This window comes from Haplochromis burtoni, unplaced genomic scaffold (genome assembly GCF_018398535.1).
Source record: "Haplochromis burtoni strain Fernald_Lab_line unplaced genomic scaffold, NCSU_Asbu1 Contig_1200, whole genome shotgun sequence".
NCBI lineage: Eukaryota > Metazoa > Chordata > Actinopteri > Cichliformes > Cichlidae > Haplochromis > Haplochromis burtoni.
Window position 1 is genome coordinate 11,974 of NW_024583561.1, and position 14,570 is coordinate 26,543.

Consider the following 14,570-nt stretch of genomic DNA (forward strand, 5'->3'; position numbering starts at 1 on the left):
AGTGTATGAATTCACTGGTGTACAAAGTTATCAGATAGTTTCCTTATATACTGTTACAAAGATGTCAAATGAATTACAAACCGTGATTTGTTCGTTTGGTGTCATATTTATCTCTGTTTTTTGCTTTAGTTTGAGCTTTTTGGACTTTGTGTGCTCAACTGTTTCTGCTACATGTCTTCGCTGTAATTAAAAGTAACATAGTGTGCGTGTTAACCAACCGTGAGCAGCTCCTCAGTCTTTCTCAGAGTTTCTTTCATGTCTTTGAAGTGAAACTGCAGTAAGCTGTGAGCATGACGCTCACGCTCCCACTCCTGAAAACACACACAAACACACACTGATAAACAACAACAGTAGACGAGAAAAAAAAAAATCCTCAAATCTGCAGTTAAGATAATTACAGACATGGTAAAAAAAAAGAAGACCCTCTTTAAATTGCTTAGGCTTTATGTACCAAACGTAATACACATCTAATATTATGCCGTGTCTTTATTTCACATTATTTAACTGTTCATGAAGAACAAACTCCAGCCTCACTGCTTCCAAAGGAACTATGAGGGTCGGTAACACCAAGGTGCATTTTGAGCAGTTCTGAAGTTTCAGGTGTGTTAACATGAAGGTAAGGAAGACATAATCAATGATATTAGAGAAGCAACTGCTGCTTCCTGTCAATCTGGGAAAGGTTATGAGGTCATTTCAAACAATCTGAGGTCCATCATTCTACGGTGAGAAAGATTATTCACAAGTGGAAAACATTCAAGGCAGGAGAGGACGTCCCAGCAAACTCACCCCGAGATCACACCGTGCAAGTCTCAGAGAAAAGATAATGTTTTTTTATTGAATCTTTTTTACTGATCACATGTTGTGAAATGTGCAGAACAGTCCTGGGTTACAGAATGCTATGAAACAAGGAAGTAAGATACTCTTGAGAACGCTGTAATCTCAGAGGTGTTGGTGCTTCAGAAAGCTGAATGTATCACAGCCTGTAAGCAGAATTTCAGCCTTTACATTTAAGGTTAAAGCTCTCAAAGAAAAAAAAAAAGAAAAAAAAAAAAAAACGTCTTCAAGAAACTTAAAGAAGCCCAGACGTTTTTCTTTCGAAGATCCATAACTACAATGACCTGGATGACTGAGAACTTTCACAGATGAAATTTTAGGTATATTTAATTTTTTTTTGTAATAATTTGTTTTTTGTATTTATTGCATGTTTATGTTTTTCACTGCTGTAATCAAAATCATATAAGCTGCTGCACTGAACAACTTTCCCTTCTTGTGACAAGAAAGTGAACTGAAAGTTTTCGAGTTAAATCTGAGGCCGTTAGTGTCACAGCTGAAACTGGGTAACAGCATGATGATCCAAAGCACGGCAGCAAATCTCCGTTAGAAACGTTAGGTGCCACAAACGTCCAGACCTCAGTCCGACTGAGACACTTGTGGTTCTATATTTGAGTTCAGTTTTTGTCAAATAAATGAGACACGGTGATGATATATAATGATGATACGTGGACTTTCTTTTTCTTTGACTCTATTCATATCAAACATGGTTGCAAATATAAATGTATACAAATATGTGACCTTGTGTGCATCGTCGCAGCGGCGCCGCGTCTCCCACAGCAGCTCCTCCATTTCGTTGAGCTCCTCCCTCAGCGTCTCCACCTGATACATCAGAGTCGACTTCTCGTTGTGCAGTTGAGCGTTAGAAACCATCGCTTTACGGTACTTCTCCTCAGTCTCCGCCAGAGAGTCCTACAGTCACAAAATAGGTTTTTATTTTTTTCATATTTATCACAGTAAAGCCCTTGAAACAAACTTTGTACATTTATTTATTTATTATTTATTATTCATTAATTCATTATTCAACATGAGCACTAAAACTGGTGAGTGCTTGAGACACATTTATTTAAATCTTGAATTCAACTTGTTTCAAACACTAAAGAAACTGTCTCATGGTTTTTTTAAACGTGACCTTCATCTCTCTAATGGACGCTTCGGTTTCTACGGAGAATGACGTGTCACAGCTTCCTCTGCGAGATGAGGCTCCGCCCAGCGAGGCCAGAGTGGCTGCTGAGAGCGTCGAGGCCGTCCTAGAGCCCTGACACAAAAATGATTACCAAATTTATATCAGATCATTTAAAATAAATCAATAACAAAAAATGTATTTACTTGGTAAAATTACAGTATTTTAGTTTTTAAAAAATAAATATTAAACATAAATTTTATACAAGTTTAAAAAACATGATGTTTTTAAAAAGATAAAATAAAATCAAGAGTGGGCTCACTTTATCTGGGAACTCTCTGTCTGTCCTCTCTTCCACCTGAACACAGAAACACTGATTATTGATATGACTGATTGAGTTTTACTGTAAACTTCAATGAGTGAGGCTGCGAGCAGCCAGCAGGGGGGGCCACAGAGTCAGACTGAGACATCCAGAGATGAGAGCTCACCACTGGGCTTGCCCGAGCTGAACTGGCCCTGGAAGAGGCCCGAGAACCCGAACCCAGAAACCCGCTGTAGTCCGAAGGCTGGACATAGGAGGAGGAGGGTACAGAGGATGTAGGAAAAGAGGAAGGGTGAAAAGGAATGAATGCAGGTGAAAGGGAAATAAGAGAAAGGAGAAAAAAAGGACGGAGGGAGAAAAATTAGGATTGAAGGAAGGAAGGAAGAAAGGAGATGAGAAAAAGAGGATCAAAAATTAAATGTGAAGGTGACACAGGAAGGAGGTAGAGAGGGAAGGAAAGAAGAAAGAAAAGAGTTGGTGTCATCAGTTGTTTATCACTTTATCAAGATGTAAAAATAAATCTTTAGAAAACTGATCAAACTCATTAATGATCAATGGAACTTAAATGTTTTGATTAATCAGGATGAAATCAGCATGTGGGTCAATAATGAGTTTGATCATAAGACAGGTTTGCTCTAACTTCACTGCTACTCAGTTTGATCTTCTACTGAGCTACACACAACCACAGGAAGTGATGTCAGAGAGTCAGACCCTATAGCCGTGGCAGCGAGGAGCATCAGAGAAAAATGCTGAAGGCTGCAGACAGGTAGAGACGACCAGACTCTTTATTTTCACAAGAAGTGACCTCACAATGAGCAAGCTCATGATGTGACTCAACCTCTTGATGTTATTGATTATTAATCGGCCTCCTGTCTCTTTCCTGCTTACAGCTGCCGCAGCAGCGTCCCCGTCTGTACATAACCTGCAGTAATCAGCATGAAGCTCTGCAGCTCTGAACGAGCTGCTCATATCTAGTCTTCACGTTCAACCTCTGTCATTTACCACCAAAATGCTTCATACAGCAGCTTAACGAGCCGCAGTCCATTAGCAGAACCTGAGCAGTGTCCATAAAAACTAGGTTTTTATGTAGTAAACTCTTCTTCTGTGGTTAAAATGCTGAGATGTGAACTCACCCTGAGGCTGCCTCGACTCCCAACTGACATCCTCTCCTCATCGTCAGAGATCTGCAATTAAACAAGCAGAGCATCAACAGACAGCACAGTTCTTCACGTCATTGATTGTGTCATTGCACAGGCTTTACCTTACAGCATAAAGCATCGTGAGGTGACTGCTGCTGTGGTTTGGTGCTATATAAATAAAAACTTTTAAAAAAAAGCTTTACTAGACCTGAGTTAGACCTGAGTGTAAACTATCCAGAGCTTATTGGATGATCTAATGTTCTTTAGAAGTTGATCCAGCCTTAGGATGTTGCTTTGTGTTTAGATTTTAGGGGACCAAACACTCAGACCTCCTGGTGAGTTAGTGGAAACTAACCATGCCTACAATGATGTCATAGTGTCCCAAATACACCTTTCCACACAAGTCGTAACTGGAGGTGTGATAGTCAGCGTGGACAGGTAACACACATGATTTTTAATTTGTTAAAGAAATAAAGAAACAGAAAAACAGGAAAGAGATACAGACCGACGCGTGCCTCCGAGAGTGGCGAGAATACCGCTCACTATCCTCCTGAAAGGCCACGAAGTAGAAAGCAGGTTAAAAGATTGAAACCAAAGAAGAAGGCGGCAGGTGTCCTCTGAACACGTTAAACAGCAGGTTATTGCATCATTGGCATGGTCTAATAAAGCACAAACACATGAAGGCTGCTGCATGCAGACAAGAAGCATGGGGGGAGAAATGACAGACCATAGCCTGTCAAAATACTACAAAAATTTTGTAGTTCTTATTTTAAAAAAAGAAAGAAAATAAAAGTAATAAAAGAGGTCTGCTTAGGGGATAAGTCGAACACAGTGTAAAAGTATAAATACAAGAATAAAAAATGAAGATACACAAAAAGCAGTTAAAAGTAATACTCTATTAATTTAAAAATAAATGCAAATTGACACAAATATAAAAGTTAATATTAATTAGAATTAAACAGAAATCAGACGCAGGTGTGAGACAGCAGCAGCTGCAGAGACGTGCGAGCAGGAACGGTTACTGGGAGGATGATAACTGATAATCTATCAGACAGGATTAAACAGGCCATTAATCTGAGCCTGTCTGAGCACGTGCAGAACAGACAACAACAACAACAACAGACAGTGGCATCCTGCTGACACATGAAAACTCCTGCTGTTACGCACTAAAAAAAAAAAAAAAAAAAAAAAAAGAGCTGGGTAAATGGGGTCAGGCTTTAGGATTGAGACAAAAAAAATCAGCTGGTTTCACTCAAACATCTGGATTCAGGCTCAGTTTTATTTGACTTTTAACATAACGTTAAACTGTGCTCATGTACATGTAGCTTACATTAAGGTAATACTGTTTTATTCTTTTTTATATTCATTACATTTTAATATGCTGTGTTACGTGATATAAAAGACACCTCAGTGTTGCTTTTACTTACATCACGTTCCATTAAATCGCATTAAAGTTTAAACTTTTATTCAACTTTTTGCTGAATCACACTGTGTTAACAAAATTAAATTCAATATTTGATGAATTATTGTCATGATCTCTGTCCTGTAATATGAACTCAACATTTAATATAAAATTACGGCATTTTCAATACAATTTTATTTTTCCTTTCTTTTATATTTATATCAAACAAATTACATTATTAGTATTTTATTTCAAACTGTGACACTCTTAAATGTAACTCATGTTAACGTGTACAGCCCAGAGTCACATGGGAGGCTTCAAAGGGCTGGTTTATTTTATGTTACACAGAAAACAGGTTCTGTTACATTGTTTAAAATATTGATTATAATTATAAAACTCTAAAATCGGATACTTTTTACTTTCTATTTTTTAATGACTTCTAATACAACGCCTATTTAAATTCATTTCTGTTTTATTTGTGGATACACATTTAATATGTTGTTTCATTTCTAATGATGCATTGCATTGATTGCATTTTGCATATACAGCTCATGTAATATGCTACACTGTTATCTAAATGTAATTATTATGTACTTACACGACGGGTATTTTTTATTAGACCGTGTTTTATTATAACTCAAGTCTTGTTTTAGAGTCATATGATTGACTATGAGCTGTTGCACAGGTAATATGATGAAACGGCCCTTTATCTCCACTGGAGCTTTCATGTGTCAGCCTGACACTCGCACAGAGTCCTACCATCCACTGCTCAATGTGACCCCACTTATTATCCACACCGTAATACTTCTGTAGAGGAGGACGAAGAGGTGGAAGAGGAGAAGATCAAATGGGGGAAAGGACAAAGTTTCAACTATTCAAAGACAAAATATGAAATCTGTTTGCTTTGTCCTTCTGGGGACACCAGCTGGGTGGAGTTAGTGCAAAGCCCTACCCAGCTGGTTCCCCCAAAAAGATAAAACTAAAAGAAAGAATGAGTTAAGGCTGAATGGAGGACTTATTCATACCTTATGACTGTGAAACAGCTAAAGGAAGAACGAGAGGAGAGAAAAAACAGGTCAGAGAAGCCAGAGGTCAAAGGTCAAAAGGGTGTCCAGGATAATGAAGACAGAGGACACAAACAGACTGCAGCTCAGTGGGAGATAACGGCTGAGACTTTAAACCCAGAGTCTGTGTCTCCAACAATTTCAAAGTAACTACACATTTATAGAAATGTAACTATTTAACTTCTTGTCCGACTTTCACAGCAAAAGCAGTTTTTTTACTTTGTCAGAGGCTGATGACGCTCAGCTCTTTTCTGAATCTCATTCATCAGTCACTCACTGATCAATGACCCGTCATTCAAAGCCCTTTCTTATTTTTTATATCTTTGGTATAAGAAACTAAATCAGAAGAGCTGATGAAAACAAACTAATCATTACAAACAATCAGTAAACAGACACACTGTAATAATTTATTGTTAATAAAGTTGTTCTGAGACTCACCACAGCAGGACAAGGCCGGGTTACCTCCACACTTCAGACCGAGCGGTGACTAAAGGCTCAGTCAGACTGGCCTTTGACCTCACATAAACACAATTTGATGACTTCCTGTCTTTGTTTATTCTTACTCTTTAGTAAACTGAGTTTTTTTTTACGGCATGCAGCCCTGCTGCACAGCCTGAAATTTTATAAGATAAGACTTGAGAACAGGAACAGTGTTTACTGAGGTCAAAGGTCATTAGAATGAATGAATCAACAAAGAGAAGATGACCTGCTTTTTACATTTTCAAATTTTTTTTTTAACTGTTCTTATTTACGTGGTTTTAAAACATACCTGAAGAAGTCAGTTTTTCCTCCTTGCATCAAACTGTTTTCACAAGCTTGTAAAATAAACTGTTTCCATGTGAAATTGTGAGCTCTTCTCTTTCTGATCAGTAATTGATCACCACAATTATAATCATTGTTTCTTAAAAAATAAAAGCCTGCTAACCTCTTTCTGTCGCTCCAGCTCCTTCATGCGGATTTCTCGGGCCTCGGCTCTCGCGGCCCGCTTAGCTGCAAGCCGTGCCTCCGCCTGAACACACATGGAGATCAATACATCAGCCAAAATTTTGTGATCAATAACCAATTACCGGGTCACAGGTTTCAAATGCTATGAGTCAGCAATAACATTTTTTTATAATAAACACCAAAAAATAAATAAATAAATAACCCAAAACTGTGATTGATAATAAAACATGAATGTTATGTAACTTTAATAAGAATGTAAGTTAAAATAAAATAAATAAATAAAAGCCTCATTCAGCTGTCTGTTCGTCATTGATCAATAACTCGATCAAATTCCTCTCAGCTTTAATCAATACACTCAGTGATGTCATCAGTCACTGTTAGAGACCATAAACCTGAACCACTTCCTGCTTTTATTAAATTAAATTCTAAATGTAAAGCTGCTAAAAAGTAATGACATTAAAGCTTAAAATTAAAAAAAAAAAAAAATTCACACCAAAACAAATAAAAAAAATAAATAAATAAAAATGTCCTGAAAATTACATTTTAATAAACAGTTTGTTGCTTATTTTGAAACATTTTCTGTTCTTTTTTTTTAAACACTTCTTATTTACAATCTTTCATTTTTATTTTAAGCATTAAATAATTATGTAAATACAAGTTTAAAAAAAAAGTTTGTAACCTAAAAATATTTTATCTGAAAAAAATAAAATTAAAAACAACATCTTACTTGCAAAAATAACCTAAAATACTGTGAAAATGTTAAACAGTAAATATATTTATGTGAAACTGATGTAAATGTTTGAGGTCTGATTCTTCAGGTGAGTCTCAGGTGAGTCCAGCAGGGGGCATCAGTGTGTCTCTCAGGTTCATTCAAAAAGATTTATCAGCACAACAACAGCGTTATTATAAAGTACAGGTGATCACAGTCAGACACCAGCTGATCAATTACTCCACAGGAGACATCGTCGTAATTACTGAATCAATCTATAGGTGTCATGTGATTGGCTGCCACAAATCACCTGATAACACATGCCTCAGCTCAGGTATGTCTAAAAAGAAAAGGTGTCCAGACTTGTGACAACATCAGAAATGACTTAAATTACCAGAGAAGAAAAGCTGCTGTTTCCAGGACACCACTTAAAAGGACAGTACACCCGAGTGTGCAAACACCTGTCAACATTTAAGCTGTGTGTTCTGTCACTGCAGAAGGAATGTGGTCCATCCACCTCTCTTCATACCTGAGACACTCCCTCCATCTAACTGTCAGCACACACCTGAGAGATACCTGAGAACACTCAACTCTAGGCCTGCCACAAACGATTATTTTGATAGTCGACTAGTCACCGATTATTTTTGCGATTAGTCGACTAATCAGATCATGCATCCATTGGACGTAAAACATACAGCTTATTGCACCAGCATGCATCTGCTCTTATATAACTATCATTAGCTTACAGCTTGAAGTGTTTAAGGTATGTGCTAACCAAAAATAAAGACAAGATGATAGTTTATTAAACTTTTAATGAAATTTGCAGATTGTCTCGGTGGAGTTTAATAAACCCAGCCGTCTGCTCTTTGCTATCTAAAATATAACAGGACACTGGAGTATGTTCTTGAGCTTCTCACACTTCTGATAATCAGTTGTCTGCTTGATGTTTATTCAGCTGTGTAACAACTATAACTTTAATCTCAGCCAAACCGATTTACTTAGGAACAAATAAAATACTGAAAAAAGCCAAACAATAACATTTTAGAGTAATATTAAAACTAACTAGCTGCCGCCATTGTTGGAAACTGAGCAGAGCTGCGCTATGAATTCTGGGATAGGTTGGGCCACGAAGCAACCCATCCTTCAAATCTGGGGAAATGAAGGACACATTTGTCGGCTGCATTTGTCGGAGTCTTCAAATTTGGACAGTCTTCGTCGTGTCGCTGTAACGTAATCGGCCTAAAAATGCGGGAACAGGAGGATGCGATTCTTGAATTTGGACACAGCTACGATACCCGACACTGCTTCTTCTTCTTTGGGGTTTAGTGGCAGCTGGCATCCTTATACACGCAGTGCTGCCATCTTCTGTTTCAGTCCATTATTACACTCTTAAATCCTGCTACTTACTTATTCCTGTGTCTTTTGGGATCTTACAAAGCTTCAAATGATACGTCGAAGACTAAATTAGTCGATGATTTTGATAGTCGACATAATCGTGACTAGTCGACTAATCATGGCAGCCCTACGCCCAACCCAGCCTTCAAATCTGGGGAAATTAAGGATGCATTTGTCGGATGCATTTGGAGAAGTGTTCGAGTTTGGACAGCCTTTGACGTGTCACTGTAACGTAATCAGCCTACAAACGCGGCTACAGCCTACAAAATATTTATATTTTAATGCAATTACTTTATTATATTATACATTCATTATTGTAAACATAAAAGTACCTAATTTTTTGGAAAGATTTTTCACAATTTGAATTAATCTTTTTTTTTTTAAATGATAAAAATACTAGTTTAGTGTTTAAATAATAAAAAGTACCACCAGTTTATTTTGTACTTATAAACTCCTAAATATTATACTTTTACTGGTTTTAAAAACATTTTACTTTATCAAACATGAATTTGATGGTATATTTAAACATGTACAAGAGTCCTTGTCTTTACACTGCAGTGATGATGAGTCTGCTGGTGATGAAGATGAGTGGGCTCGTCATGTTGTGACTGCTGAAATGCAGATTAATGTTTGTGCTTCAGCAGGGGATTAAGAGAGGTTGCACATATACACACACGTACAGAGTGTGTGTTTGTTCTCCCAGTAGGTCAGTGGGAGGGAAAACGTTGGTATTTGTGTCACACCAGACTCCAGTAAAAAAAAAAAAAAAGCCTGATTTAACAGTGTCCACACTGCTGATTAGAAACACACACACCCACACAGCTCAAAGGCTGTGTGTGTGTGTGTACGTGCTTCAGGCTCACTGAATGTGGCCAAACCAGTTTCAGGGTGAGGCTCCACAGCTAGCGCCACCACCCGCTGAGAGAAGAACCACAACCGAGCAACAGCAACATCACCGAGCAACAGCAACAGCAACAACAACAAAAACAAGCTCCACAGTGAGGTGTGACACATGCTGGGAGTTTTCATTGAATCTGATAAGTGTTGGGTTGGATGAAAGGATGTTTACTCCACATTAGAGCTGGGCGATATATCGAGTTTTTAAAAAATATCGATATATTTTTATACGAGATATAAGATCTGACAATATCCTATATATCGATATAGTCTATGTTACGTTATAATTATACTTGTGGAGCCGCAAGTTTGCCTCTCTTTCGTCCACTTCCGTCTCTACGCAACGTTACTTGGCCTCGCCTCTCTTTCACTGAACACAACTCCCCCTCCTCCCCCATCGCTTCACCTGCAGGAAGCGACAAGATGGACACGGCAAATCTCCGTTAACGAGTTACTGCGCATCGCCCCGTGCGTGGCGCTGGACGGCGTCAATGTGTTAGCTAGCTAACCACGCTAACGAGCTAACCACGCTAACGCCATGCAGCCCAGAGGTGCTGCACGGACTAAAATCCTTTCATTTTCTCAAAAGTTGACAGCGCGCCTTATGTATGAATTCTGGTCGTGCTTGATGGCCGCGAACCGATTTTATGTGGAACACGGCGCTCAGCAATCTGTCAAAAAATGTTTTAGTACGACTTTGGTAAGCTACGGAGCTGCACCGCTTGATGGATTGTTGGAGCATTACGGCTGAGCCTCGCGGAGTGATACGTACTGTGCTTCAACGTAATATCACCCTACTGTGTATAAGGACCATAAATGGCACCTGTTAAGAGACGTGGTTGCGAAGCGGATTTCAAACTCCAGGCTGTCAGTCACGCAGTACAAGTTGGGAACAGAGCAGCTGTGAAATCTGTCTTTGTTATTGTGCTCGGCGTCTTTTAGTTTACATTCTGACTGCACAATGGTGAGCTTTTTGTTATGCACAAAAACAACATTGTTTTCTTTTATTTATGGAGCATTATTATTTAATAAATGCTCATAATTTATTTTTGAGTAAATTTTATGTGCATCTGCTCTATGTTAATAAAAGTGCCTGTGTGACATCTGGGACACAGCTTTGATAAGAACTCTCTTCTTGTTCTTACTTTATGGCTTTAAAAAAATATATCGAGATATATATCTTATATCGCCATCCAGCTAAAAAATATCGAGATATGAATTTTGGGTCATATCGCCCAGCCCTACTCCACATCCACGAAAGCTTCTGACCAGAACCGGGCAACGAGAGCAAATCAGCATCTCGCCTGCATCATGACTTACGAGTTCTTGCCCTCATAGTTAAACTGGTTTGTACTGCAGATATGCAGAGATGCTGTTTTCCTGTAATGTGATGGGACCCAAGTGCTGCAACAGACTAGTGAGATCACCAATCATGATGCTGATCAGTGGCACACAGTTTTTAGTTGTCTTCATTTCCATTCATCTTCTCTTTTCTAAAACCAAAAATGTGTTACATTTGTAACTACACACCCTGCACTGCGTTTTAAAGTTGGCAGTACATACACAGGGAATATTAACAGAATTACTAACATAACGAAACAAACTAATGCACATGGACGAGACTATGTAGCTTTTCAATTACAGCTGAAGCTGCCACACTTCAAATTTATCATAAAAAAAAAACCTAGTGCTGTCAGTGTTAATCTCGTGAAAATGACGTTAACGTTAACGCGGCAAATCTCCGTTAGTGAGTTATCGTGGATCACCCTGTGTGTGGGGCTGCACATTATCAACACGTTAGCGCGGTTAGCTAGTTAATGTGTTACCGCCGTCCAACGTCATTTTAACAAGATTAACTCTGACAGCACTAAAAAAAAAATATATATATATATATAGTTACCAATCCAACATTTTGTCCTTCACATCTTCCAAATCCATCAAACTGGCCAGATTAGAGTCCTTGCTGGGCCAATTCTGGTCCCCAGGCCTTACATTTGATACCCCTGAACTATACCATAGGCGTTACTCCATTATAGTCGAGTAGTACCTAACGTGTGTGGAGTTGTTACATCAAATGACTTCCAGTGAAGTCCTGTGTTTCAAAAATGGCAGTTTTGATTTTTGTTAAGGAGGCACTCTCGTAACTCATCAAGTGACGTTACTGTGCAGCCAATTGGTGATATGCAGTCTGTTATTTTCAGATCACCTCTGGTCACTATAAACCCAGGTCAAGTACTAAAAGTGTCTGATAACAAGTTCTATCACCTGAAACAGACAGTTTACTAAAAACAGATTATAGTCAGGGCTCAGAGTTAGAAAGCAGTCAATCTGCAACATCAGTCTGAGTTTCCAGCTTGAGCACCCAGGGCGACACACTTTTGTTCTCACATTTTTTCCTCCCAATTATCATCATCATCACAATCATCAGGTCTTTACTACAAACCGCTCAGATGTGACACCAAACGTGACCTGCAGCAGATCTCCTGATTTAATCTCGATTTAGACTCCATACACCATCCACTGATGTCACAGTCAGATGGAAAATATGAGGAACCAAAGATCTACAGATCTGTGACATACTGAAAGTAAAACTGTACAATACTCTGAAGTATCAAACTATTGGAACACAAATTATACTGTAATTTTATCATTTCACTTTCAAATTGAGTAAAAATTTCATGATTTGTTCCTATTATTTTTATGTAAACACATTTTAAAATGTTAATTTTTTAGACGTTACTCAGATATATTAATATTTTACTGTAATATTTGAATTTGAATTAATAATTTAATGCTTCTGATCTTCTGCTGTGAAATAAAGTCTTGGCCGGGGTCCAGAGGGGCCCCTAAGCAGTGTGCGGCCCTGGGCCCTAAACAGCTGGGACCAGCTGTGATTCACAGAAACGTTTCTCTGATGTAAATTTCTCCCCCTGATCGATCAAATCGACACCAGCGGGTCTATTAATAAACATCCTCACCTCCCGGGCGATCTGGTTCAGTGCATCGTCCTCTCCGGTCAGTTTCTCCCGGTTCGGGATCCTCTTCCGGCCCGGTCCCTGAGTCCCCATGGTTCCGGATGATCCTCAGAGACCCCCCGTGGTCCGGGACATGCGGCTCAAAATCTGCGGCTGAAAAAAAAAAAAAAAAAATCCTGAATAAGCCGGATGGTGACTAAAAACTGGTTTTCTTGATGCTAGGCTCCGCTGCAGGCTCCGCTTCTCTCCGGTCGGGTTCCTGGTCCGGCCCGTATCTCATGTCTCCATAGCCCAGGAGGATTTTACCTGGAGCCAAATTATCCACAAAGGCCCCCGTCAGTCCTGAATCTACCCACTTCAAGTTTAGAATGAGATTATCCAAAATAAACCGGGCTATCTTCAAAGAAAAAAGGCGATTGTAATGTGATTCTGCAGTTAGACTCTCCGGGATCAGAGTCCCGCAGTTCGCATCACTCAGAGGTGTACCTGCGCCCGAATTATCCACAAAGGGCCCCTTTAGTCCTCGGTGCACTAACCTGACAGTTGAAACCAATAAAAACCCCTGATAAACCCGGGTTTGTGTCAAAACCGGGATCCTGCCCCTGCGGTTTTGCGGTCAGAGGACGTGCGGAGCGGCTTCGGCCGAGATGCCGCAGCAGAAAGCTGAAGTTAGCCGTGTGCCGGCGTCACCACCGGAAAACCTCAGCCGGAAAACCGTAAATATCCCGCATCTGATCCCGCACCCCTCCGCAGGGACTAACCGTCACTGCAGCGTGGGTGAAATAAACGTCAGCTCGTTAATCCGCCATCTTATCGGAGCTCCCGAGGAGGAGAAGGCGCTGCTAACTCCCGGACCCTGATGTACACACGAGATGGGCTGGCAGGTGAGCCGCAGGTGGGCCGTTCCCTAACAGTGAACGCATCACGACACGCCGCAGTGTGACAGGGAGGGGGCTTTTATTGTGGAGGAATCAAACATGCACCGCCGGAAGAGACGCTAGAAAACAAAAGCTGATGAACGATCAGTCAGCTTTATGTTTGTTCAGAAGTGACGTTTCCATGGTGACAGTGCTCATGGACTAAACCTTTAGCTGTCTCATGACGACTTTAAAGTCCGACCTCAGTTGGGGTTTGGGGAGGCAGGGACAGTCTGGTTACTGAGGGAAACCATGGAAAAATGAAAGAAAGGGACTCCAGGAAGCAGCGTTGATAGGTGACTGATTCTATAAATGTTCCTATTGATAACTGAGCCGAATGTATTTAAATCGGGTTTAACAAAGAGGAAGTGTTGAGCTCAGACCTCACAGTGTAAACACATCTGAGACTGTCATTTTTCCACACCGATTTTTCCAACCTCACCACATGCTCTTACTGTTTCACTTAAGCAGGACAGGAAAGAAGCTCTCAACGAACAGATTTTCATATTAAGAGCACATTTGAATGGTTTTTGCTTTAATTTGTTGTCAAATTCTGAGAACAGACAGGCTGTTTAGATGCTCCATGCTCCATACTCCAACAGTACTCAATGTCTAAAATATTAAAGACATTAAGCATTTCTCATGTTTCTGTCAAAAACAGCTGCTTTTGAAAACTGATCCAATTAAAGAGACATGAACTTCCATATTGATAAGATCAATACGTACCCCCCAATAATCAGACCCAACCAATATAGCCCCCACAATAAAATTATGAATTATCTTGCATAAATAGGCTTTTGACTTTCTTTACTCATTTCAGGCATTAGCAACAAAATAGTTGCATGCTTAAG

The 14,570-nt window shown here is 39.5% G+C and overlaps 1 protein-coding gene across 8 annotated transcripts in view; it reads right to left on the reverse strand.

Annotated features, from left to right (window-relative positions):
- Window positions 1-13,842, reverse strand: part of lrrfip1b (leucine rich repeat (in FLII) interacting protein 1b) — a 24,732-nt gene extending 10,890 nt beyond the window's left edge. Inside the window, exons 1-12 of one of the 8 annotated variants that reach the window (XM_042216698.1) lie at window positions 13,564-13,802; window positions 12,806-12,955; window positions 6,807-6,890; window positions 5,843-5,860; window positions 5,577-5,624; window positions 3,921-3,965; window positions 3,410-3,460; window positions 2,443-2,520; window positions 2,277-2,312; window positions 1,964-2,089; window positions 1,573-1,743; window positions 219-311 (exon numbers count right to left, since the gene is read on the reverse strand). In XM_042216698.1, the coding sequence (XP_042072632.1) occupies window positions 219-311; window positions 1,573-1,743; window positions 1,964-2,089; window positions 2,277-2,312; window positions 2,443-2,520; window positions 3,410-3,460; window positions 3,921-3,965; window positions 5,577-5,624; window positions 5,843-5,860; window positions 6,807-6,890; window positions 12,806-12,895 (840 nt within the window). In that variant the 5' untranslated portion in view covers window positions 12,896-12,955; window positions 13,564-13,802. Of the gene's footprint in view, window positions 1-218; window positions 312-1,572; window positions 1,744-1,963; window positions 2,090-2,276; window positions 2,313-2,442; window positions 2,521-3,409; window positions 3,461-3,920; window positions 3,966-5,576; window positions 5,625-5,842; window positions 5,861-6,319; window positions 6,891-12,805; window positions 12,956-13,563 lie in introns of those variants that run through there. The other 7 variants (XM_042216691.1, XM_042216695.1, XM_042216693.1 and 4 more) reach the window with 7 other exon arrangements.
- Window positions 13,843-14,570: the final 728 nt, after the last annotated feature.